Genomic DNA, 27,536 nt, shown 5'->3' with positions numbered 1-27,536 from the left:
TTTCTGGATTTTGTAAAGCTTTTGATCCTGTCTCTCCCCAGATCCTTCTGGACAAACTGTCCAGCCCACAGCTGCATAAACACATCCTGTGCTGGCTGAGCAATTGGCTCTGGGGTCGGGCACAGAGGGTGACAGTGACTGGGGTGACATCAGACTGTGACCTGTCACTACTGGGGTTCCCCAGGGCTCCATCTGGGCCCTGTGCTCTCCAATATCTCCATCAATGACTTGGACACAGCACTGGAAGGGACATAGAGCAAGTTTGCAGATGACCCAAAACTGGGAGGGGCTGTTGAGCCCCTTGAGGGCAGGGAGGCCCTGCAGAGAGACCTTGACAAATGAGAGGACTGGGCACTCACCACCCATGGGAAGTTCAACAAGGGGGATGGGGCAACTCTGGATGTACAGACAGACTGGGAATGAGAGGCTGGAGAGCTCTGGGGAAAGGGGTCAGAGATTTGGGCTGAGGCAGGTGGAACAGGAGCCAGCAGTACCCTGGCAGCCCCAAAGGCCAGCCCTGCCCTGGGGGGCATCAGGCCCAGCAGGGTGAGGGGGGTCTGTCCTGCTCTGGTCTGCACTGGGGCAGCCTCAAGTCCCGGGGCAGGTTGAGGGGCCTCCATATGTGGATATAAAGCCATTAAAGAGCACATGCAGAGGAGGCTACAAAGATGGTGAAGGGCTTTGAGGGGCCATGAGGAGCAGCAGAGGGCACTTGGCTTGTTCAGCTGGAGGAGACTGAGGTCAGACCTCCCTGGGGTTCTGCAGCTTCCCCACGAGCAGCAGCGGAGGGGCAGCACCGACCTCTGCTCTGTGACCACTGAGAGGGCCTGAGGGAATGGCTGGAGCTGTGCCAGGGCAGGGTCAGGTTGGATCTCAGGAAAAGGTTCCTCGCCCAGAGGGTGGTTGGCACTGACCAGGCTCCCCAGGGCAGTAGGCACAGCCCCAAGGCTGCCAGAGCTCCAGGAGGGTTTGGACAATGCTCTCAGGCACAGGGTGGGGAATCAGATGATCTTAAAAAGGTCCCTTCCAATCTAAGCCATTCTGTGATTGTTGGGGTGTCCTGTGCAGGGCCAGAAGTTGGATTTTGATGATCCTTGCTGGTCCCTTCCAAATCAGGATATTATTCTGTGATTCTCTGAACTACAGATTAGTCTTTTAAAACATCATTACAGGATAATCTGCACAAATTAGCCTTTTCCCCACCCCCAGAGCGGGTGAACAAGAGTAATTTAAAAGCTCTGGGTTCATACCAGCTTTATGCTTACCTGGAGTGACAAAACCAGCTGCTACAGATCTGAACCTGTCCAAGGCTGGTTTTGAAACCAGCCTGGGAGAAGGGCAGCCAGTACCAGCACGTGGATCTCATGGCTGCAGTGCTGGGAGATAAGAACTAGGAGCCCACAGTGAGTCCAACAGCTCACCTATGCTGGAGTCACACCTTTCTCTGTGGGCATGTCACCTGTCACCGCAGGGTTTTCTCCCTTTCTTTGTTTTTTGGTTACTTCATGTAATGTATTACTCACCTTCTCCTCCCAGAAACCACATTGGTCTGAAGCACAAACAGTAAAGAAACCTCAGGAGGAACCTTCAGACAAAACACATGAAATATGATGAATTTAAAAAGAAAAAAAATCCCAAAGAAATTTGAGGGAATATAAAAATGATGGTCTTTGACATTACAGAAAATGCAGACAGAAGGCATTGTTTAATGAATTAGCACAGGGAAACAACAGGAAATATAGCAACATAGGTTAAAATACTTTTTAGTTGTTTATTATAAAACAAAGATTTACATGTGAAGGCACTTTGAAACCGTTAACAAAATTTCCATGTAAGCTATTGTTTCAGCTGTTCAACAAGCCAAAAATATTTTTTCTATCACCTAAAAAGGTGAAAAATTCTGAACTGCAGAAACACTACACTTAAAGACAACTACTAAGGATTTTGGCACCATCAGTTTTCTGGTTTCAGAGAAGGCAGTGACAGTGTGGGGACCAGACACATGAGGAGATGTGCACATCATGTCAAACGTAAACCAAATCAACTAAACTCTCGTCATACAATACTGTGAAAAGACTGACCCTGTTATGTCTGACCATACATTTCCCACCCAGAAAGGCTAGAATCCTCCACTTTTTATCTCAAAATCTGAAGACAAACATTAAAACTTGAATAAAATTAAAGAAACTGAAGAATCGACATGGAAGTTAGTCCACTGCATGGCCATTTCCTCACACTGCAGCTCTCCATGGCCAAGCACCAAGCACCTTTTTTTGAAAGTAAAAAAAAAAAAACAAACCAAAAAAAACAAAATTCAAGTAGTTCAGAATTCAAAACCAAGTTTGTAAACTTTCTACTCCTTGCTGAGTAGTGTCCCTCACTCTTAGGAATCACTCACACTTAGGAATCAATTTCTCCTCTCTCACTCCTGGCCAGATTCATTGGCTGAGACTGCCCAAAATCATCACAGTGCTTTTACTAACACTTCCATACTAACCTAACCCAGCCAATGAAGTGAGCAGAGCTCCTCAAACAAGTCCTATGTGTAATCGTTCCTTTTTTTTTTTTCAGTTCAGTTACATAGAAACTGAAAATTACAGTACTGAGAAGTTTCTCTATGGCTCTAATCTTGCCCCAGCTGCTGATTTTAACTGTAACCCGCTTGTAATTCTTCAGGGTGAGCTGCCATCCATATGAAAAGCTTCCAGGGCTGGCTGCTCTGTAACTTCCAATGTGGCAGCACCCCCTGGCTCAAAAGAAAGGGAATTCACTGAACCGTATCTCAGTGCTTTACCAGAGTCCAATTTAAGTCACTGCTATTTGTATTTTTTGATTATTGCCCCATTACTGCAAAGCTGTCAGATCCATGTCACAACCTACACTTTAACTGAAGTTCTGACAGTTCAAAACTGCTCAGCTCTTCCGAGGCTAAATGATCCATTTTTATTCCCTCCAGTTACTCCACAGAAAATAATGCATAAAATTTCACATTCTTTTAAAATAAGGCACTTTGAAAATTTTTTCTCTAAATATAAAAAGTTTGAGGAAACTTAAACCGAGTTCACTCATTTCTTTACCAATCTGATTCCAAAAATAAAACCAATGTTACTAGAAGCTGAGTTACACTCAGAACTCACGATGCTCCCAGTTAGGCCTGAGAACATCCAATATGGCTTTCTACAAAACACTCTTGCTAAAACAGCTCAAAGTTATAGCACAGCATGGCCTTTGGGAATGAAGATCACTGGCATTTCCTACTTAACTATTGCTTTTTGCATCCTGTGGAAGTCAGGTAAAAGTTCAGTGTTAAAGAAACTTGGCAGATGTCTGTATACAAAGCCAGGAAATAAACAGCACAACAGCTGTAACCAGCTCCACAGTTTTTAGATCCCAGAGGAAACAGGCAGTTTTAATGATTTGCTCTTTCACTGACAACATCCTGGAGACGTTTTAGAAGAACATCATCATTTTCCTGGCAGAGTCGCTTTGTGGGGGATTCAGTGTCACTATCAATTGTTATTGCTCGCTTCTTGCTCCTCTGTTCACCTTGTTTTATCATATTGTTGATGTCCTTCAAACTCTGTGATCAAGATAAAAAAAATCATGAGTTACTCTGTCTCCATTTCAAACTTGCTCTGGTTTTCAAATATCTGAGAGCAAAAGGTTATTCTGAACCTCTGTGAGTGATGGATCTACATACATAATTCCACCCTTCAGTGCAAACTGAGAGACTAGATGCATTATAGCACACTAGAACTGCATTATACCACATCCTAATTAGGAGATTAATTAACTCACTCTCAAACTGACGCCTTTCAACCTTTTTTTGCTGTGTACCTTGGAAGGGCTCCCACTGAACTTGTAGAGCAGTGCAGTTCGGGGCGTCAGGCAGGCGCCGTTCTTGTGAGGCGACACGTAAACAGAGTGTTGCTGGGAGATGCGCCGGGGGGACACTGGCTGCTGCCGGATGCTGGGGAATGGGGACAAGGGAGGGGCTTCCATCTGCAAGGGAGGACACATCTGCGTGGGAGCTCAATCACAAGGTGTTTAAGAGCAGTAACTGCACAGAAGGAAAGATTAATACACCTCCAGGTCTTCTTTAGAAGATTTTATCTTGAGAGAGGTAAACAACAGATCAAATATCGATCAAATAACAGAATTAATTGTCTAGATGTGTTACAGAGATGGTCCACAGGCATTTGAGCAAATGGGTGTTGCATCGAGGTAAAGAAGCTGAAACCAGGTTTGCAAACTGAACAGCATCCGCGTCAGTTCTCTCGAAAGGCTGTTAAAGCAAGTTTTCATACCATTACCTACAACTATCTGACTTCACCCACACCAGCTGAGTGACAGGACAAAATTATTGGCATACGTTTAACTGTCAGGAAAAACGACTGAGTATTCATTCCAAAGTACTTTACTTACCACATGATCCTGGTTTGTGATATCGTACTTCAGTGCAAATGCCTTTACTCGTCCTACATAGACCGCATTGTAAAATTTAATCAGATCTCCTCTCTCCTCTGTTTCCGACTCACTGGAGTTCTCTGCTGCAGATCGTCCAGAGGAACTGGCAGCTTTCACAGCTGAGTCTAACAATGAGAGAGCTTCAGATGTCAAAAACTGGGCGCTTCAGAGTCAAACTTACCCTGTCCAGCTAGCAAGAACTTGTCCATACATTGACTAGTTAATGAGAGGAATCAAAGAAACATGCCTGAGGCAGGAGCAGGGGCTGCTGCAGATGGTTATGAACATTAGGAGAAGCTACCAATCGCTGTGAGCAGGCTAGTGGGTTATGGCTAAAGAGACCAACACCAGCCTTCATTCCAAACTTGGAAATAGCTGTAGCAAGAAACTGTAGCACGACTGAACCCTTCTCCCATGCTTATTTTGGGGAGTGGTACAAAGCCATTAGACGCTCTTAAAACTATGTTTTAAGCAGTCTGACACCTCTCAGCTTTTGGCTTATGTGAAAGTTTCTATTGATCAGCTCAACTCGCATCTGCTGCACGGAAGCTATGGCACCATTTGTTCAGGTGTGTTACATTCAGTGGGAAAAGCTGCAGCCACACAGCAAGTGTATTTCTGTTAATGTTCTTTCTCCCCTAATTAAGCTGAAGTGCTACTGAATACAACCTTCTATGTCTCCTCCTCCATTCTGCTCACTGCCAAGTAAAACAGGGCAGCGCAGAATAAAGTCTCTGGCCATCACTGCACAGAGACAAACATCAAAAGCTCCAGCTGACACCTGTAACTCCATCTGTCTGCCTTCTGTCACAACACAGGCACGTGCTCCTGTAAGCTGGTGTCAAAAGAGCAGGGGTTACTAAACAAAGGAGACACAAGTCTATAAACTGAAGAAAAAGTCTGGCAGGAAAAGCCAATGAAGAACTTTGTAACCAAGTACATTTGTCTAACAAAACACTGGAGCCCAGTGTCACTTCAAGATACTCCAAGACATCCAAGAAGTGTGGATTTGTCAGACAGGATGCTGAACTACAGGAGATTAGCACTTTCCTGGACCCTGATGGAATCCTCACCAGGCCTTTAAAAAACAGCTTTAATACTCCTTCAGGCAGTTGAATCCCAGCCACAGTGGGAATGTACCACAAAGAAAAAACTCCTAAATTCCACGTGTGTCCTGGCTGCAGATCTGCTCTGCTCATGGGTTCATACATGGGCTCAAGATCTCTCACTGCCCTGACATGTCACTCAAAATGGGCACAGCACAGTTCTCATGCTTTTCTCTAATACTGCTCTTACCCTTTTCTCCTCTAACCTAGAGCAAAGAAAATTTCATCTATTTAAAAGAAACCTGAATATAAGAAAATGGTGGTCTTAATAAGTCAGCATTTTTATTTTCTGTAAAATCTTCAGAACAGGTGATAAGAAAAAAAAATCATAATATTCCAGGTACTGTTCATCTTCATCTTTCTTTCTTAACCAGTGTTGCTGTCCAAGAAAAACTATAATATCATTGACAAACTAAGAAGATACTTCAACCCTGAGCAACCAAACTTATGGAAAGAAAAATCAAACATTCTTTCCAACTAGGAAGCGTAATTTCCACTTCTATCACACAGGAGAGCTACTGACAAGAGGGTTTCTTTTTCAACATTACATTTGTTCTTCTCTAACATATTTAAAACTGTAAAATTTGCTCCACTTCTTATCACTTGACAGTTCCAGTTCTGTAAAAGCCCACAAGTACATTACTGAAAAGAGCAGATTCCTTTGCTGTACCCACCTTCTGTCATCTCCGTATCTGGGTCTGCATTTTTGCCCAAGACATCAGCAGAAGTATTTCTCAACAAGACACTCCTATAAACCTACAAGACAACAGGGAAAAACACTCTTGTCAAGGAAAACAAGGAAGTTGAGAGACCAGATGAAATCCATTTGAATGGGAATGAATATTATACTGCATAGGATTTATGAGCACAAACAGTTGAAAAGCCAACTCTGAGATCTGCAGACAGGAAAGGCAATGCTATTGACTCACATGGCTGTTTGCTTGTGGCTGATTCCTGTAACTTTTCATTATGTCCTGAAAAGTTCTTTCCTCTTTGGTTACCTGGAACAGAAAAGGGTATTGAAGACCAAGTACAAGCATGAAGGCTGGGCTGCTCAGGTCCAGCATGCAGCTTTTTAGTGAGTATTACTATCAGTATATAATTTTAAAATTTAATCCTGGTGATGAGAATAAGAAAACATCAAGGATTTTTCTTGTTCAGGAATTCCTTGTTTCTTAGCCACCAAAGTCTTCTTATTATGATGCTTAGGCATTTTTCTTTTTCGGCTTTTCTTCTAGTGACACTTAAAATTAAAGGGAAATATTATAAAGTCAAAAATGCATTTTGTAAATTTGGAAACTGGACCCTTTAACTTTTCTAAACAGAAAGCAGGCAGGTATGTACACTCATGCAATTTCATCTTGCTTTTGTACTTCAAAATAGCTCACTTGCTAAAGCAGTTTTTCAGCCATACATTTGCAATTTTAACAGCAGATAAGGAACAATTTTTGTAGTAGGGGCCAGGAGAGAATGTATCACAGTCTCTGGCTAAGTTGTCAGGTCTCACACTGCACTGGAGTCAGCACTTGAAAGCCTGTATTATGAAAAAAACCCAAACAACTGGCAAATTACGTGACGCAGACCACTGACTATTCAATGGTTTTGCTTTCCTGCAGCTACCAGTATTGATGTCAGGTGAGCCTGAGCCACACTGCAGTTAAGAGCACAGGTAGTCACAATTTAAACATCAGTTTCCCTCCACATATGGTGCTCCTCTTTATGTAATTCGGCCCCAGTGAAAGGAGCCTGGGCTTAGTTTCACCTCCTGAATTTTGTGTCTGAATTAGACTTGATGGACACCATAACCATCAGCTCAAGTTTGAGTCAAACTAATATTCCAGTTTCATAATCCAATTTAACAACACCTTAAATCAAAGCTGGCAAATGGAATAAGAAATGAAGAAGTACGAGTAGCAGACAGCCACCTCAATTCCTCAGCCTGGATCTTCAAAACCTAAGAGGATTTCTGGGGAATAGAAACCTTTCCTACATACATTTGCTCCTGCAAACTTCTGCACCTGCCTAATTCTGTAACTGCAATGGATTTTTTGGTTCAGATTATACAGATCGTGAAGATGACAAACAGGACAGAAAACAAACATGGGGCAATAAGATCACACAGTGCTTTGTCTGCATCAACCAGTGCTCACCCTGAATGTGCTCAGGAAGAGGAGAAAAACCCTCTCAACACACTGGCTGGTTGGTGGGAACTTTTAAGATATGCAAAACAAGGAAAAACACGTACTAGGACTTCATGCACTTTTTGGAAGGACTTCTTCCTTCCCTCCAGTAATATGACAAGAATGAAGCAATTAAATTGTAAACTCTGAACACACCTGACATTGTCAATTGAATGTAAAATTCCCCGAATTTCTTAAAAACTACACATTACCTTCGCCATGATATAAAAGGCACAGAGGAGGAGCTGGTCCAAATGTCTGTCCTTCATTAGATCAGCACAGTGAACCAACGTGAATTCAAAGCACGTCCATATCTTCCTGCGCAAGTCATTGGAAACATCCAACTTCAAGCACAGGTCACGCAAGCGCACACTGGCCAGGTGATAAACCTGGAAGAGAAAGACACATAGGAAAGAGTGAAGCCAAACAACCTTATCCCACCCTGCAAAAATGAAATGGCTCAAAGCAGAGCTGTTCTAGAAGGACCATGAAGATGACTAGAGGGAGGGAACACTTCTCCTGTGAGGACAGCCTGAGAGGGTTGGGGTTGTTCAGCCTGGAGAAAGACACTGGACAAGGGCCTGGAGTGACAGGACAAGGGGGAATGGCTTCCCACTGCCAGAGGGAAGGGGTTAGACGGGATATTGGGAATAAGTTGTTCCCTGTGAGGGTGGTGAGGCCCTGGCACAGGTTGGCCAGAGAAGCTGTCGCTGCCCCATCCCTGGAAGTGTTGGTGTAGTGGAAGGTGTCCCTGGCCATGGCAGGGGGTTGGAATGAGATAATCTTTTAGGTCCCTTCCAATCCAAACCATTCTGGGATGGTATGATTCAAAGACTAAGTTGTCCACTTTTCAGCTGTTGAATCTCTAATGCTTATAGAAAATCTGCCTAAAAACATTATGCCTACAGCTGCTACACCATATCCCTCACTAACTAATTAGGCCCATTCTTTATGCTAGAAAGCAGAAGGAGGTCATTTTATTTTCACTTGCTCTACTGAACAGAAGCAAGAAAGGAGAGGAAGGAAAAACTATCATTGTGAATAGCATGATCAATGTAAATGAAAGGTCAAAATTTAAAGACAAATTTAAGTTCAAGATTTTAGTTCTCCTTCATAACTAAGAAGAATATATTGCCTATTATTGGTCAAATACATGGCTACAGCTGAAGGTACTCCCTGGCTGAGAGTAAACGTTCCAAATTGCAATGTTCCCACCTGGCAGCTGGCTACTCAATTCTTAATCTGTTCTCAGAGAGACAGACTGTCACCAGCAAAATTAAAGAACCAATAGTTCAGACACAGGATGTGGCTTACAAGTGTTTCCAGAAATTACTTTCTGTATTAAAACGTACCTTAAAGATTGTTCATTGCAGAATTTTCTAGGTTGTATTTTAACACAGATACCGCCAAAGGGGACACCCTCTAAAAATAACTTCTCTAGTAAGAAAATAGCAGCAAAAAACCAATCTCCTAATATTTTTGAGAGATTAATTTAGGCATATATTCTTTGTAGTCATTTAGACCAAGTTACCCTGCCTCTTCCAAAGACCCCTCATACACTCCACACTGGAAATGAAGGTAACTAGAAGTAAGTCATCTGAAATTTCTCTGAAGCACAGTCAGTTCTTAACTTGCCCCTTAAATCCTGCATTGTTTCAAAAAGTTCCTTCTTTCTAGAAACCCCTAGCTAGTGTGTCATTCATCACTGCTTTATGAGCTCCCAGCCCAGCACGATCAGCACTACCAGGCAGGCCTCAAAGTGGCAAATGAGAATCTCCAGGTGCTGGATCCACAGACACGGGAGAATCATCTCATCTTGGATACGTCTAATTTGCAAATGTGGGAAGCAGTCAAAATAGACAAGAGAAGTAAAATCTAGCAACGTGTCTTTGATAGTTATTTACGGAAGGTCTTAATTAAAAAGTAAAAAAAATCTCATGAATGGGAAGGGGAAATCTGGATTCTCTGCAACACTCAACATCTTTCTCCTTCTCCTTTGAGGTATATAAGAACTGCAGGTACCAAAGGAAAGGTACATGAAGACTGAAAGTAATGGAAGCTGCACAAGGAGGCAGGTTCCAGCGTGGCCACGAGCAGAAGTACAGCACAACTTCCAATAAGGACACTTACCTTCCTGTAGAACAGTGCCAAGGACCCCGTTCTCTTTGGTTTGCTTGCTGCTGACACCTGCACTTCCTGTGCTTGGTTCCCTGGGGGGTGGCAGGAGGGAGCCAGAGCCTCCACTTTACACGGCTGGCCTAAATTAATTGAAATGGGGATCAAGGTGATCCCACCCATTTCATTTGCAATACCTGGAGAGGATACACACACCCAGAAACAAACCAGTTGCTCTCCTCATGCTGCAGAGCTAAACTGCAAACCAAACTCATTTACAAACACTTCATACTAAAAGCATCTCATCTTCTGTACTAGATGTTAGAAAGACTCTATCCCTCTGAGTCTTTAGAAATTATTAAAAATTACATTTCTGGTAAGGTTAAAGGAAGACTATGAATGTGAATGATCATTTCTAAAATTGTCCGAAAGGACAAAGTTTAGAAGAAATCACAGTGTCTGTACTTGGCGTTCCACTCTTTTGGGGGAGGTGGGCACTCCCTTTTTTTACTATTCTGCAAACCCGACAGCATACCCGATACAGTCCACATTAGTTTCCTCAGTAGTCAAATTCTCTTGCTGAAAATCTCCCTAAACATGAAAAATGGAGATTTTTTTCTTCTTGTCTTTAACTGTAGACCAAATTTTTAAATTAAAAATGGCTATAAAACTCATTGCTCATGTATCATTTTCAGAAATATTCAAGCATCACCCAACTTTAACAAAATAAAAGTCTCCCAGTATTTTTCTATTGTTAACATGTAACCCTTATCTAGAAATTCCAGAGCCTTTTAAGATTATAACAGACCGAAGTTAAGATAAATTGCAGTAAAGGACTGTTGGAGCTGAGAACCAAAGCATCACTTAACCTGTGTAAGGTATAACTGGAAGAAGCATGAACTCCACAACTTTGTTCATGATTCTGAATCCTCAGGACGTTTGCCAGGGATCAGACGTCTCCAAGGAGAAGACGTCAGTATGAACTTAAGCTTTTTTTTTTTTTGGACAGTCAGCATTCTTTAAAAGAGAACAAGCAATACATGCTCCAAGTGCATGATTGGTCTAAGCAGATCTTAAAAGCAAGGAAAACACCTATTAGAAAAGCAGGAAGAATTCGTACCGTGCAGTGGGATCGTGACCTTCTGTCCCACTTTCCCCGGCCCTGTAGTGGTTGTCATGGTCAGCACTGTCTGCCCAGGAGACACTGACACGTTTTCAGCACCAATGCTCGATGCTGGAGCAATTGTCAGCTTAGTTCCTTTGGGTAAGATTTTTTCCATCTGTGTTTCTCGGGGGCTGTCATCTCCAAAGAGCCTTCTCTTAGCACTTCCAGCTGCAGGAGAACTGTAGCGCTCATGAACTGAGATTGGAGACAAGGGCTGCATGTCTGGTATGCCAAGGACAAAAAGATAAAATCAACAAAACCTTATGAGCAGCAGCTTAATGGGAATACTTCTCCAGAGAAGGGGAAAGGCTGCCTTCCAACTACACCAGAGTACCAGAGATCTCTTCTAGTTCAGACCTGCTCTCAGAGTTCACTGTTCCCAGGTGATGTGAACGAGATCTACAGTCTGACTCCTTTTATTTTGCAGTCATCCCAGACAGCACAGTTTTCCCAGCAGGTACCACATGGAAGCCGAGTAACCAAACAAATTTGCAGAGACTGAGGAACACACAAGGTCACAGATACTCCAGTCTGCTTAGCAATCAGTAACATTTGCAAGTGCTATTCCTCTGAACACAGTTACCTACAGGAACACTGACCAAATTCCCTGGATATGCAGTCTTCTCTATGTTCTGGCTTTCAAGCTCTCTCTACACTGACCTGAGTCCGGTGCCTCCACCCTCACCCACCCCTGGTTCCTCTCAGGCTTTTCTGTTGCTTTCAAATACTTCCTCCAGCAGTAAGGCCAAAGTACACAGCACTAATGTACAGGCTTCAGTTCACGGGCTTTTTGCATTTCTGCCACAGTCTGCGAAGATACCAGTGACAGGAGTTTCCCATTTCCCAGAAAACAGAAACTTTCTGGATAATTGGTCAGGTAAGACTGATTGGAGACCACATTCCTAACTCTGCCAAGATGGTTCTCTTGATACCAGGGGCAAATAAGCATTTCAAATCCCCACCATACTCCAATTGAAGTTAGGAGGAGCCTCTGGTACCAGATTCTCATATACAAGGTCACGTCTCACACAGCCCTACCCATATATGACACCATCTCCAACAACAAACCACAACACCTACAGCAACTGCTGGTACATCTCTTTCCCAAGGAGTATTTAAAAAAAGAAAATCAGTCTTGTCCTGCAATTTGGCAGATAAACACCAAGGGGGACATCACACAACCAATAAGTCCATGGTGCACCTGCAAGAACATATGGAATATTGTCTGGGATACAACAGAAGCAGCAATTCCTAACTAGGGGAGTATGCAAAGGAAACAGCAGTGCTGGCACTGCCTCTGCACCCTCACTGTCAGGAGATAATTCTATGTCAGATCCAGGAATCTGCAAAGAACTGTTCTTCAGAGCAGAGAATACTGCAGGCACAGTATTGCCCTCCCTTCCTGCACCAAAAGTTTCATAGGAAGCAGGAATAAATGCACCAGTCATTTCATTAAAAAAAAAAAGTCACCTAAAATCCAATCAAACTCACTGATAACAAACAAATAAAAAGCCAAAAAAAACCTAAAAAAGTCTGAACATCAATGGACAATAAGCCATTACATGACAACCCACCTGAGAGTAAGGTCACTCTGGTATCAAACCAGCAGCAAAACCTGCTCCAGTCCAGCAGGTAAGCACCATCACCACTGTCTGCTGCCAGTGAGACACAGCACTGGTTTGACTGGGTGAATCCAGACCTTCCCTTGATCAAATAAGAGGCTTCACAATTCTGAATGCTTAATTCACATTCAAGATTGCTTTTTGCAATTACAAAGAAGCTTAAAACCCCTCCCCCCAAATTCACACATTCAAATCGTATCAGAAACCTTGAACATACCCCGTCTTAAACTCCCACCAAGATCTGTTCGAACCTCTTTTACTCGAGGATGAATTATGGGAGATAATGGCATCATAGGCAAATGCCCAAGCCCACTTCCTCCATTGCTGGCTTCAAAATTACTGGGAAATATTACCTGAGAAATAAGAAATGTCAGTGTAAGATAACAAATGAATTTCCCTTCTTTGTGCCAATCTATTAATAGAAGATTTTCTGCAGCAATTGTCTCATTTGAACAATTTTCTGTATAAAGCAACAGTGAATTTCCTATTTAAAGGAAAACAGATCACCTACTTCTTCACAGGTTGGGACTTTGTTGTCTGATGCCTCGAGTGCATTCCAGAGTGCCGAGTTCCGAGTCCAGGCAAGACTCTCCAGAATTTGTTCCTCAATGCTGTTGAGGTGCTTCACCATGTCTCTGGAAAGTCCTTCCTCAGACCGAATCAGCACTTCAATGACCTGATGGCAATCACACACACCCCCCAAAGTCACGTGGCTCATGTTTAACATGATCAGACTGTTCTTTATTTCACGACCCTGTTTGAAACTTCAACAAAGAGTGCTCCAGCCTTCTCCTTGTATCTTCATCTTCCTCAGCCCTCTTCTGAACCCCCTTTTTTTAACCCCCTTTCCCAAAGGCAACCCAGGAGTCAGAACTGGACAGCAGATGTGCCATCAATGCAGACCAACCCACTCCAGGGGTTTTTAGGCCCTCTCTTCCCATTGCTAAGCATGCACAGAAAGAAACACTGAGCACACCCAGAGCTCACCATGCAGCACGTGCAGCAGACCTGGGGAGATGGGAACAGGTACAGCCGCTCAGCAGGGCATGTGGCAACCCCAGCATTCCAGCTTTCCTGCCCTTCAAACCAGCAGCCCATTACATGAAGGGTTGAAAACCACTGCTCCAAAGTTTTAAGAAATGCTCAGAACCCTTAACGTGGACAAGTGGGGGTTGAACAGATCCCCTGCAGCATCGTACTCCACCCCCATGCTCCAACACAAAATCCACTTTATTTATTTTACTCCTGTCTGAAGAGCATTCAGATTGTTTTTCTAAAGGTCCAGAAATGGAAATGCCATAAGACTTCCCTGGAGGACTTACTGATATTTTTAGTTACTCCTGCTACAGAAACTAAGCATCTGGAGAACAAAGTTACAAATGTCACAAGTCTCCATGGTGTGAAGCCTTTGTGATGGCAATTTTTTTCACGTAAGCGCGCTGCAATACACTGAATAGCAAAAAAAATTCAAATCAAACATAAATCTGTTCCACAAAGTTGGGTCTGCACCAGTGCATTTCATTTTGAAGGAGGCTACCAAAAACCACAGCAATATTGACAGATTTGTTTCAGCTTCAGTACTGCCCTAAGCTGATGAGTGAAGGAAAAAGGGAGAAGAGAATATAAACGAGCTTTTCCAAAGGGTTCCATTTTTTGATTGCTGTCACCTAAACAGAACTACTTGATTTATTCATGGTAAGCTGTGAGGTGTCCAGCAAAAACTAGAGGCATATGGGTAGGTGATAAAAGGACTGAAGTAGTCAAAAAACAAATTACATTGGAGGTGGGGTGAATGTGTTTAAAAAAATGACCAGAAACAGAGTATCAACAAAATATATGCTCGAATGCTTTAGTCTACTAACAGTGTATACAGATTAAGAACTAAAAGTTGATTGACAGCATGTTACAGTTCAGTACCATTTACAAAATGGATTTTTTTGCTTTATATTTCAGCTTCAGCTCTGGCATTACATATTCCAGGTAATATTATTTCAGGACAGCCAGTGCACAATAACATCAGTCCTTCTCTTACCTGATTCGCTAGGGAGGAAGAGCATCACTCTTTCAATCCAGTAACATGCCATTTTTAATACAGATACTGTCCTGAGTCAGAGGCTATTTACCTTATAGAAATAGAAGGGCCTGAGGTCAAGCACTTCAATGATCCAGGGGAAGGTGCGAGGGGAGCTGTAGGCGAAGAGCACGATCTCCAGGCAGCACGCCATGAGGGAGCGGTGGAACAGATCCTGCTCCAGGAGAGCCTGAGGAGACACAAAATGGCAGTGGTCTCATGCCGGGGAAATGGAAGTCGGAATTTTGTGAAAGAACCTGCTTTTTTCCACTGTTCACAACCTCCTCTTTTTTACACGGGAATTTAGAAGACTAGATGTAGAGTAACGGCACCAAACCCACCTCATTTTGCATACTATGGACAAATCAACTGGCCTCCTTATTGTGCACCACAAAGCAGAGCAAATGCAGTGCTGCCTAACATGAAGTATTGATCTTGTTCATTGGATCAAGAAGAGAATAAAAGTCAAAAGTTGTGATTCTAGAAGGCACCACAAATTCAGATGGCTAGTTATGCCAGTTATACTGGTTTTAACACTAGAAAAAAAACACATTTAGGCACCTCCCATGTATTTCCCCTTTTAAATATTAACAATATACACAGAGTGCTTTACAGTGCTCTGTCCTGAAACTGCCTGAAGACAAACTCTGAGAAACAGTTACAAAAAGTGGTCTACTCTTCAGACAGTTCTTTACTTACAGTCAGATCCTTCCCATGCAGTCTCCGTGTTTCTTGCACCATTATAGTCTCCAAGATTTTATAGTACAAGATCTCTGCCAGTTTTAATCTGTTTACAGCAAAATCTGAAATTTAAAACCAACAGAGATGAAGTCCAATGCCACTGGCACAAATGGTCTTAAGACTAAACTGAGCAACCTGTCCTGATCCAAGAAAATACCATGGGTGTGTATGTACACACTTTGCAAACCCAAAAAGTATGTTCAGAAATCCGCTAGGCCCAAGCACAGCATGAAATTCGATAAATGTTTTAAAGGATTACTTAATATTTCTTCTGGTGTAGTTTCGCAATGTTGCAATAATAACTCTTCTCTTTGTATTCAGTTCCCTTTAGATTCTAAAGCCAAGAAGAATGCAAGTTTACAGTTGTTAAGACCTGCTTTTCCATTATCTCTTGGTTATCCTAGTTCAAACTGCAGCTTTGGGTTTACTCTGTCATAAATTTTTATTCTCTACTGTGTTCTGTTTGACAGCAACAGTTTTCCGCTTGGGTATGTTCTGGGATAAAAACAGCTCCACTGCATTAAGTACTTAGACAAGAGTGTATGTATGCATTCTACTTGCCCTGGTTTAGTATTTTGAAACATCCCATGCCTTTCACTCCATACCTATATGAGAGCCTGGCTGCTCATCTGTTGACTGAGTGTAGCTGCAGCAGAAGGTCTCACCAATCTCCTTCACTCTGCTCATGATGCTTTCCATGGGGCTGCGGGCACAGGACCTGAAGCAAAGGCAAAGAGAAAGCCTTGTTTGTATAAATTAATACCCAGTTTAAAAAAAACAAACAAACTCAAGAACAACAACAACAAAAAAAAACCATACCACCAAAATAAAAAGGGAAGCTAATTATACTGGACATTCCTCGTCTGCAATAACCTGTATTACCCAGACAGAGGAAAACATAAACCACACAAATATTGTGTCCTTTTTTCCTTTCCTAACAAGGTTAGGGAGGCTATGGAGATCTTGGAACAAATGCAGGAGAAAGGAAGAGCTACAGCAGCACACTCGGGAGAAAAAGGATCTGGTGAGAGCAAGGCAGTAGTGAGGATGCTGCAAAAGGCAACAACCAACCAAATGCATCCATGAGACCACACAAGCCAGGCTCAGTCTGAGGGAGTACAGAAAAGCTTAGAGTGAAGAGCCAACATCTTTCCATTTACTACCAAGACAGAGAGAAACTGGTGAACTTCAGACAGTCACTGTCATAAAAATGGGCCAGAGAATCTCTGGCTAGAGATGGTCTCTCTGAAAGCTTTCAGATCTTCCAGCAACTGCTTTAGAGGACAGTGGTTTGTCACTGATGTCAACTTAAGACAATAAACTATTATGAAAAGCCAGAACTGAAAGCAACTAAGGTTTCTTTGAACAAAGCCTTCTAATTAACTTCGAAGCCGTCTCCGTGGAATTTTAATTTGAAAAAGAAAATACTAAAAAGCACAGAATATTACACAGTCCAAACTACAGTTCCTCCCATTTCTCCCAATCACACAGTACATATCCTAGTGCTTGCTGAACTCATGTCCAGTATGAGCAAAGTACTCACCACAACTCTTACAAGAGGTTTACTCAATTTTTTTCTCATTTTAATATTTACCTCTCTCCTGACAGACTAGTTTATTACTTGGAACAAACACATTTTTCATTAGCGATTGCAGACACTTTAATGTCTTAATTGTGTAATATAAATAATATCAGTCCTTAAAAAACAATCAAAGAAACATTCAAAACAAACGCATCCTGCTGAGCGGTTGTAAAATTTGAAGAACTAGTGCTACGAAAACTTTCAAAATATACATTAACTCCAAAGATGAGAACTGCAAGTAATATTTTTCACCTATTTATGATGATTATTTTACAAAAATTACTTTCACACTTCAAATATTAAGTCCTAATACTAAATGTCCATTCTGATTAATAAAAACACATCTGGAGACCTTACACCATAATACAGCAAGGCCCTAACTTGCAGATGTTAAGCAAACACCCATCTTTACAGGTATTTACTATTCAATTACTGCTTTTTATGAACTAGGCTCAGAGAGGAAAGCAGTGAGCTGAAGAGAGCTCAGGGAACAGCCACCAGAACAACCAACACGGAAAGCACAGCTGTTGCTACACAAGAGATCAGCTTTGACAGTAACCAGGGTCACTGCAAGGCTCATACAAGTGCTACAGGGTTAGATTAAGATATCCTGAAGTAGTAGGAAGGAGAAATGGGAAATCTGTACGCTGCTTTTAGTTTTATCTTCCCAAGTTGAAGGCCAACACTATAGCTTGTCGATTCTAACATTTCTGCCCTCCTCCAAAACCTCTGACAACACAGTTACCACATCTTTTATTAGAGCCATACTTGTTTAAAATCCAAATAAATATACAAAAAAGGCATTTGGCTTTCAAGCAAACAGATAAACTAACACCATCAAAAGCTGAGTCTTCATTAATACAATGGTGGTGACAAGTCAGATGGGGGTGGTGGTGTTCAGCCATCCTTCTCCAGATGAGATCATCTAGAAAATAGATCTTTCAACAAGAAATACTACAGAAACACAGACCTAAGTACTCTGCACCAAACAAAAAAAGCCAGAAGGTCAGTTCCTGTGTGTATGAGAGCAGCTGAAGTGGACACACTCACTCAAAAATAGCTGTAAGTTGTTCACTGGGTGCATTTTTCAACCCAGCCACCATGTTCTGCAGGCGGCTCACGCTCTGCGTGGCTGAAGCCACAGGAGTGATGACACCTTCCTTTTCTCGCAGATATCGTCGGCCAGTCAGGGGAGTTGAAGGTGCAAATGATCTTTTCTGTCACACAGAGAAAGATAACAAGTAATCAGCCAACAAAACAGTTTCAATAACCTTTCAAATGAGCATCTCCTGCAAAATCCCTCCAAAGACTAAAATTACACCACCAGTACACTATGTGAGGGTTCATCAAACCTGCCAGCTCAGAACTGACTGAAAATGAGCCAAAGTTTTCCCAGGACTCCATAAATACAAAATATAACAAATCTTCATGCAGATGAAAATTAACTCAAAAGGTTTTAAAAAATAAAATACAGTAAATCAAGACCTAAAATCTTAAAGCCTGTAATTTTTTAAGATCATCTGAACACTGAAAAATACAGGACAAGGAAGAGGAAGCACATGCTTCCATTCTCAGTCCCTGACTGCATTAGCTGTGTGACACAAGGAGTGGGTGGCAGAGCTGCCCAGGAGAGGTCCACAGGAAAATATTCCTTGGAAAATGCTGTCCAGGCAGACCTCGAGCCTTCCTTTATCCAAAGGATGATGCAGCACCGAGCAGATGGAGCTGCGTGGACTGCACTTACCTATTTGTATCCTAGTCTCTGGAAGTGACACAGTTTTTGGATTTAATTATCAGAGCGGACAACATTCTGATGATACACAGCAAATAATGAGAAAAGGTTAAGCCTGCAGCCATTATGCATTAATAGCAATATTGTTATATTACAGAAACTGAAGCTCAGAATTGCTAAAACCCACTCCACATCCCTGTCTTTAATTTACCTGAATACGAAATACACTTATACTTGGCAGAAAAAGCTAAGCCATAGGATTCACTTACACCACCACTAGCATCTTGGAATAAGAATTCTTATTTTTTAATAGACAAGTAAATCAAACAGCATATGGTTCTTTCACACATCCAGCACTATTTTTCTCCTTATACAAAAGTAATCAAGCATTTTCCTGCATGCCAACTTCATTAAATACATCATACATTTTTAAATGCAGTGAAACATTTACTCTGTTAATAGGTTACTTTTTGTAATGAAGAGACAGTTTGGTGAGGTTTATGTTGTGAATGTTATTTTCTGCAGAAGAATAAAAAAGATGATCTTTCCTATCCTAAGAAAGGAAACACTGGGAAAACAAAATAAATGAATCCAGTGTCAAGGTTTTGTGGCATGATTATGGAGCTTGAACAAAACTGTAAGACCTATACATTTAGGTATTACCTATGTACAGGTTTTTCTTGGACAAAACCAGACTAAACACATGAAAGTGCTCTCATCCAGTTTAAGGAATAATTATACAATAAATTCCACAGGAAAGACATCACCACCATTTCTCCTTAGCAAGACAATACTGGAGCCTGCAAACGGCGTTCACCACCTTCCTCTCAGGAAGTTCAAGAAATTCCAAGTCTCCTCAATAATTCAAAGTGTGTGTAAGGATGGGAGAACTCCGAGTCCTTCAAGTGAGACTGATGTGTTAAATGAATCACCTTTTCAAAATGCTGCTGCAGATGACACTCTGTGGGAGCTCGTGCTGCTGTTTTCTCTACTAGCACATCTTCAGGGAATTTTCGAGTGCCAATTTCTTCTTCAGCATCAGCTCCCAGGAAAACTCTCTCATCAAAATCACCCACGGTCAGAACATACTCTTCATACTCTTTATTCAGTGCTTTGCTGAAAGAGAAGCCCAGGTTTGATATCAAAGGTTTAACTGCTGAAGAAACAAAGAAGGCGCCTCTGGAGCGCAAGTACAAACTCACACCAACATGGAGTCAAAGTGTTCCATGCTCTGGGCAGCAGTGCTGCTTCCACCTCCCCAGGCAACCTGCCTGGGGTCAGCCCTGCCTGCCTTCGGACTGAAAGCTCTCCAGGACCTGCTGTAGGGACTATTCTTCCTCCTAAGTGACCACCAACATTTGGCTCTTAGTAAGAAGAGGAAAAAAATCCAACTCTGCTTCTACCCCAGTTGTGAATAAACCAGTGTGGAAGTGCTCAACTGATCAGAGGTTAAATCTGTGAACACACAGAACACACCAATGGGAGCTGCATTCACCTCCACTGGATTTCTGGTTTTACCACTCCCTAGCCCATAATTTTTCTAATGGTGCAGCAGAAGGGACAGGGAGACCAAACAAATCTTCCACCCTCTTTATTCCAGCTAACCCAATTGGAAAACAGAAATGTTTAATCTCACCAAGGTTGCAAAGCTTTAAATTTACACTTAAGAAATGGAATGGAACTTTTGGATAAAAATCAGAAATGGCTCACATCAATAAATCCTGCCTGCAGCTTTTCCACGGGCCAGGAATGCAGTTCCAGCTACCACTGAAGCAGACATATTAGTGGAACATAATGTAATCATGACAAAAGTAACTCTGTGATCCCACAGGAAACCTGACTGTATCACAGGTTCACTTTCCCCATGTCTTTTAGGGAAAAAAAAGAAAGTGGAAAAGAAAAAAAGAAAAAAACAACTATGGAAGGTTTGGACAAAAAAACCCCCAAACCCTAACAGGCTTCCATGCTTCTTTTAAATGTCAGGATACTTTCAAAAGAACAGGGACTACTGTATGTAAGACTATTAGTTTTTAAGTAGAAATACTAAGAAAAGTTGCATATTCAATGGATCCCAGTTTATACATGGGTTTATATCTAAATTGAAGTGTTATCTACACTGTTAAAACAATCACGTCTTACCTCAAAATTCCCAAAAAACCAACAAGTTAAGAGCTAACCTAGCAAAAAAAATTAATAGGTTTTTTTGCAAAAGGCAAAAAACCCCCCCAAACCGTAAGGGATCCAGAACAAAGCAGCTGCTGTTCCTATTCTGCATTTAAATTAACCTTCAGAAGTGAATTCAAAAAGTTTCTGAAACAATTACACTCGCCTCCCACAGAAACACTACACCTCTTTTGTGGTTTTGCAATTGTTTCTTCTTTTTCTTTGAAGTCCTTCTGCTGCATCCACAGATTTATACACTCAATTAGAGACTGACAAATGAATTTAAACACTTCCCTACCTGGGCATAATATGTGTACAGAAATACATCCGTGCACGTCAGAGCCAAGGCTTTGATTTGTATTAGATTACTCAAAGGTTAGTCACCAGAAAATCAGAGCAAGCACCAAAAAACCTGACAGCAAGGAAGAACCTCTGCAGCTTGAACCCTTGACATTGGCCACATCTTGGAACGAGAAAGCATTTCAGCCAGAGAGAAGCTTTGGTGGTCAATAATCAAAAACCCATTAGATATGGTAAGATAAAGAAACAGGAAAACCTGAGATTTAGTACACAAAGGCCAGTGCTTTAGACATGAAACCGAGCCCCATGATTAAGAACAAAAGCTGTAACTTACCTATTTTCTGTAAAGTTGCAGAGATCCAACAGACAATCTCCTTTTAAGATCTAAAAATAAAAAGCAGAAATATCTTAGGTAATAAAATCAAAACTGTTCCAATTGTGAGGACATGATGGTTTTAGTCAAAAAGGAAATGAGATTGAGGTGCATAACTGGACTTTTTGGGGTTTTTTTTGCCTAGACCAAAGGGCTACAGTGCCATTATCAAGACAAAGCTCCAGATGAACTCATTCTTCAGACACAGCTCTACAATGTAGTATCTGTTCACTGCCAGGTTAGGGACTGACCTTACAAACAACTACACAGAAACTTCCAGAGCTTGGAAAACATTTCCAGGATCAAAACTAGACGGAACAGTTCATACACCTGCGACCTCAACCTCTTCCTTCCAAAGCATTTTGCTCAACTTCAAGACAAGCAGCAGGACCCACACTACCATAACAGACATCCCATAAAACTATTTCACAAGGAGATCACATTTTTTTGCCTGAAGAAAACACCACCTTTAATAATTCAGTTCCACAATGCCGAGAAAGGAAAGCAAAGGTTCTCCACTGACATAAAAAGCCAAAACAGAGGAGACCTTACAGCACACAGCATTAAAAGCTGAGAGTGAATTCTGTTCCTGCTAAAATACAGACAAAGAAAACCTGAACCAGCCCGAGTTCCTTTGCTCATTTGCACTCTTCCCTGAGGAACCCACAGGACCTAAATGGTCTTGAGAGCCATCATGGGGGACCACCATGCACTCACAAAACTAGTGAGATGTACCTTCCTATCAAACAGCTTTGCAATGTATGGTTTAAAGTAGTGTTCCTTTATGCCTTTTGCTTCCACCAGGAGCCCGTCGTGCAGCTCACACAGCGTGGCAATGATGCAGGGAGGGTCTTCAGAGGCTTTGATCTCCGGAGTGTGGAATTCCACTGGTAAGCCTGAGAACAAGGAGGGGGGGGGAAGACAACCAACCTTCAACTTCATTTCAAATGAACCAAGAGAAAAAAAAATCTCATTTGATTGTAAACAATCTTTCCCCACCATACCTTTAAATGATGGATTTAGCAAATCTCTTCTGTTTGGACACAGAAGGGCATTGGCAAAAATCAGGTCCAAGCAGCACAGAAGCAAATGATAGGAATTTACTAAATCATCTCCAATCATACGGAAATTACCTTGAAGAGACAGCACATCACGTCAAGCAACACAACAGAAGTTCACAGCTGGGAATGTATCCAAATCATGCAGCTAAAGCAAGCAAGCCTACCCTTAGTGTACACAAAGAGAGTCCAGCAGAAGTTGAAGAGATCTTTGACACTGCATGGTACCCGCCTGGCAACAAGGAAAAGTGGGGAGAAGTCACTCTTCAGTTCCAGAAAGCTGAACCTTGTTTTACAGTAGGAATTTCATGCCATTTCCCTGCTCAGAGTAACAGCTGGAGCTGTTGTCTTAATTTCACACTAAGGCTCAGTCAACAGCCTCCCACCTGGCTCCACAGGGCATCCTGCACAGCATTCACAACCTCCTGACCCTGTTTCCAAGCCAGTGGTTGCCTCTGACCCTGCCACACTATTCTGCTGGTGTCATATCTCCCACAGAACCCTCCTGCAGCCACAGATGGTGAGATGATAAGGGCTATATATATGCCAGTGATGGTTTTTCCGAAATATTTTACTAAAGCATCAGTCATCCCTTCAGAACACACGATTACAGCTTGTACTACAGCTCAGCTGCTGAATTCCATTTGGGGTAGAGATTATCCAAACCCACGGAGCTGGAAGACCAGGGAAGGCATTTCTCGGGACAGCCCACAGAGGAGCCAAAGCCACGGTGATGCTGCCCAATGCTGCTCTGAGGGACACAAAGAAAGCACCCAATAAAACTTCTCCCACTACACTCTACCTGTAGTCATGGAGCTAACTAGAGCATTTTACCAGAACAATTATCCCCCCTCACATCCAGAGAACCCACATGAGCTGAAAAAACACCCCGCAGAGCCACAGCTTGGCTCCCTCATCCCCAGGGTTACACTCTCACTACAAAGGTGTCACAGCAACAGCCACACACTCCACAAGGAACACAGACAATTAATTGCCTCCTTTAATTAAGGCAGAACTTTCATGTGTGTGTGGAAGATGACACCACCAAATTTGTCATAAAAATTAGCACATCAGCTGTAACTTCCTCCCTCATCTGGCAACCACAGCAAGGACCCAGCAGGTCACCGGGGATGTAACAGAGGATGTATCACTGTAGCACAGAGGGGTCCTGTCACACCAGCTGCCTGCCTGTGCTGTGCCGAGACAAAACGCCCCTGGGCCGCTTTACTTATTTCTGCTAAACGTTTAGAGCATTGGTCTCACTGCGCCTTGAAGTTAACCCACCTCGTGGCACCTCTGCCCGACACACACAGACCTTCCCATGTGTGACAGGGAGTGGGATGCAAAGCCCTGGGGACACGAGCTGTCCCCCCCCAGGGTCAGGGCTGGCTCTGCATGTGCTGGGTTTCAGGGTCAAAGAGGCCCCATCTCTTCAGAACTTCATTTTCACAAATCTGTACTGGGTATAACTCTTTCCAGGGAAAAGTCACATTAAAGCCCAAAATCTCATACCTCTGTTTCCTGCTTCGCTGCGGCTTGGAAGTTTCTTCATAAGGGTTTTGAAATACATCAAAAAATATTGGTTCAAACTTCTTGAAAATCACAGTTGACACTTCAAAATTTCTCTCCAGCCGCTCCACTCGCTCTCGGAATTCCTGTGGTAGGTTTGACATGTCCATCCACTTCTTCATTTTGCTAAAAAACTGAATTAAACTTTAAAGAAAAAAGAAAGGTCTGCTTTGAGCTTTAACTATCTTCCAAAATGCAACAACATATTTACTCCTTAATGACTGATTAGATTACTATGTAGATTTACATTTTTTTTGAAAGACTCCCAAACTGTACATATTGTAAGCTTTTTGCCTTTTATCACTCTGGGGTTTCTCCTTGACCCTCTTTAAGGCACAGGAACACTACTTTGATGCAGCGGCTGCCAGCATGGCTGTGTTGGGCAGGGGAGGAGTGGAAAGGAAAAATCACATGCTGCTCTGCATGTGTGGAGGGGGAGGCAGAACAGGCAGCAAAACCACAAACAAGCAAGAGCTGTCAAAGTTACCTGCACAAAAACCTGTTAGTTCTGGGTGTAATTAATTGGCACTCCCCCTCCAGCAGCTCAGCCGGGAGCGGGTCTTTAAACGGAACGAGACACATTCGGAGCTCTGTCGTTCCAGCTCTGTCTTCCCCGGTCAGAGCCACAGGGGCAGGGGAGCTGCTGCCGGGGCCGTGCAGAGGGGGAATGCTGTGTTCCCAGAACAATTGGGAGCCGCCAGCACTCCCTTGGGATTTGCCCTGAATCCTGAGTCAGACACGCGTGCTATCGAGATCGCTACGGCAACGCCGAGGTGTTTGCGGTCAAATTAACTACAGCGAGAAACAACTGGCGTGGGTGGAACTGCTGGTCCGACATGGGTGGTCTCCCAAAGGCTTGAAGTTGAAAATTACGTATTTACATCCAATTTCCATCTGTAACACCCGCGGATTTGTTGCTTTCCCAGCTCTGCCTCGGGCGCTGCGATTGGGAGCACCGGGAGCGGTCCCGGGCCAGCGGCTTTGGCAGCGCAGGGACTGACGGGCGCTGTGCAATCAGCCCCGGCGGTAATTAATTAGCCCGGCGCTCACCTGAGGCGCGCGGAGCGCAGGATGCGGGTCAGGGACACGCCGTTCCCCTCCATCGGGACGCTCCCCACCGTGGGCACCCGGCTCCGGCGGCAGGCGACGTACAGCGCGCAGGCCAACCAGTGCAGCGGCTCGCCCTGCGGGCACAGCGGGCACGGCGCTCAGCCGGGGCTCGGCCGGGACCCCGGCCCGGCCCCGCCGCCCCCGCCCCGCTCACCTCCAGGCTGTAGGTGCCCCGCAGCGCCGTGAAGTCCCGCAGCGCCTCGGCCGCGCTCGCCGCGTCCAGGTTCAGGTCCCGGCAGAGCTGCTCGACGGCGGCCCCGGGCTCGGCGGGGCCAGGGCGGGCCATGGCGGGGCTGCCGCCCCAGAGCCGCGCGCCAAAACCGCCGGAAGGGCGGGGCCGCTTCCGCCGGGGGGGGCGGGAAACGCGCGGAAACGAGCGGGGTCGGGACAGAGAGACACGGAGAGACACAGACAGACGGACACAGGCACAGACAGACACGGATATACAGACAAACGGACAGACAGACAGACAGATAGAGAGATAGAGACACAGGCGGACACGGCCAGACGGACACACAAACGCACACAGACAGATCGCGCACAGTAACAGCACATGCAGAGCACACAGACGCAGCAGAGAGCAAACACGGGCACAACGCACACAAAGCAAGCAGAGCGCACACGGACACGCGCGTGGGGCGGTGCTCGCTGTCACTCGCTGTCACTCGCTGTCACGCGTGTCACAGCGGTGTTTGCGCGCGCGGCTCCGGGAGCCTGACTCAGGAGCGGGTTTCGCCGCGGTCCCGCAGCGCCCCGTGACCCGCGTGGGGTCGTGGGGCGGGGGCAGGTGGGCTCCCCCTCGCCCCCGCAGCGCTCCCGTGTCCCGGGGCACAGCCCCGCTGCCATCCCGGCCGTGCACTGACCAGCGCCGATGGCCAGAGCCCTCCTGAGAGCACCAAGTGTCCCCGTGGGCAGCGGAGCAGCTCCCGCAGCCCTGAAGGGGCTCGGGTGACGCAGCGCTGGTTCGGGCACAGGGAACACGGCTCTGAACCCGCGTAACCTCGGAGGACACTTGAACCACCATGCTGTGGTGCTCCCCGAGCCAGCTGCTGCTGCTGGGAGGGCGTGGTGGGACAGAGAACACACGGAGCAAGCCCGGAGCGAGCGCGGGTGCCCAGCGCGGGGCTGGACCCGCACCCTGCTCCCCGGACCTGCTGCTCAGAGGCGCGTCCCGGAGCCGCCGGAGGGACCCGGCCGCGGTGCCCCCCGCCCGCTCAGCAGCCCCTGCCGTGCCCCTGCCCCACACACACATCCCGGGGCTGGTTTTCTTGAAAATGTCCGTTTGCAAAGCACAGGGATCAATTCGTGGGATCCACAGGCCGGCGGAGGCGGTCAGTCACCGAGAACCAGCTCAGCTCCGTGTTTTCCACGTTACTTTCCACGAAATGTTACTTCCCTTAATCCAACACCTAAATATATTTGCGAAAAGATTTGCTATAAGAGCACGGAAAACTGCCTGCTCTGAACAGCCAGGAAATGTGTTTAATTTGGGATAATGAGGCTATGAGTCCCGCAGACTTATTTATTCCTTCAGGACCAGAGATTTGCCTTCCTTGGGGTGAACTGAGCTTTGCTTTTTGTGCATTCGTTCCTCTATCAGAAATTTTTGCCCTTTTCTGGGGAAAAAAGAAAAGTCACTGTGAAGTTTTCCCTTCAAATTTTGTCTTTCCAAATGATACAGACAATTCCTGTACAATGTCTCCCTGAACAATTGTGCTGGCAATACAGCACAGCCAGCTGAAAAAACTGACAGCCAATGCTTGGCAGGAGCCCAGAGACAGGCTGGAGTATCTGCCACAGCTCCCACTCCCCTCAGCTGCTCCTGCAACAAGTCCAGGTCGCTGAAATTCCTTGAAACCCTCCAAGGGCATGTGCTTGCATTCAGCCAGGCTGGGACTGGGATTGAGTTCCAGGCTAAACCAGTAACATCCCATCCCAACCCAGACTACTGGCAAGTGGAGCCAGGTAGTGGTGCTGTATGGAGTTGTTCCATGAATTAAAATCCCACTGGAGGGTGAACAAGGCAACACAGGGACTGCAAACGATTTTCTGCTGGGCTGGAGATCTTGCATTGTTTAAACCTTTTGGGGTGAAATCTGAATTCTACAGGAATTAGTTCCACCTTGGCACTGCACCTCCAGCCACCCCTGGGTGCACCATGAAACCACCAACACCCCAAAAA

General features: G+C 44.3%; 1 protein-coding gene across 4 annotated transcripts; it reads right to left on the bottom strand.

Annotated features, from left to right (window-relative positions):
* Positions 1 to 1,751: 1,751 nt before the first annotated feature.
* On the bottom strand, positions 1,752 to 25,675 carry RBL1 (RB transcriptional corepressor like 1). Of its 4 annotated transcripts, none has more exons than XM_064674405.1 (22): positions 25,509 to 25,673; positions 25,295 to 25,428; positions 24,188 to 24,388; positions 22,843 to 22,907; positions 22,622 to 22,750; positions 22,353 to 22,513; positions 21,579 to 21,628; positions 19,714 to 19,897; positions 18,100 to 18,266; positions 16,073 to 16,185; positions 15,426 to 15,529; positions 14,779 to 14,916; positions 13,167 to 13,331; positions 12,873 to 13,008; positions 10,989 to 11,255; positions 9,884 to 10,065; positions 7,966 to 8,142; positions 6,503 to 6,574; positions 6,248 to 6,329; positions 4,426 to 4,592; positions 3,838 to 4,002; positions 1,752 to 3,580 (listed from the first exon to the last, which is right to left on the bottom strand). In XM_064674405.1, exons 1-22 carry the CDS (start codon positions 25,638 to 25,640, stop codon positions 3,410 to 3,412), a joined length of 3,162 nt encoding a protein of 1,053 aa, XP_064530475.1. In that variant the 5' UTR covers positions 25,641 to 25,673; the 3' UTR covers positions 1,752 to 3,409. The 4 variants fall into 4 exon arrangements, with proteins under 4 accessions (XP_064530475.1, XP_064530476.1, XP_064530477.1 ...); XM_064674406.1 differs by having other exon boundaries at positions 9,884 to 10,011; XM_064674407.1 differs by lacking the exon at positions 25,295 to 25,428 and having other exon boundaries at positions 25,509 to 25,525.
* Between the last annotated feature and the right edge of the window lie 1,861 nt (positions 25,676 to 27,536).

The sequence above is a fragment of the Pseudopipra pipra genome, chromosome 17 (assembly GCF_036250125.1).
Source record: "Pseudopipra pipra isolate bDixPip1 chromosome 17, bDixPip1.hap1, whole genome shotgun sequence".
Lineage (NCBI taxonomy): Eukaryota > Metazoa > Chordata > Aves > Passeriformes > Pipridae > Pseudopipra > Pseudopipra pipra.
The sequence above is the reverse complement of the archived record's forward strand: the minus strand, read 5'-3'. Positions and strand labels throughout refer to the sequence as shown.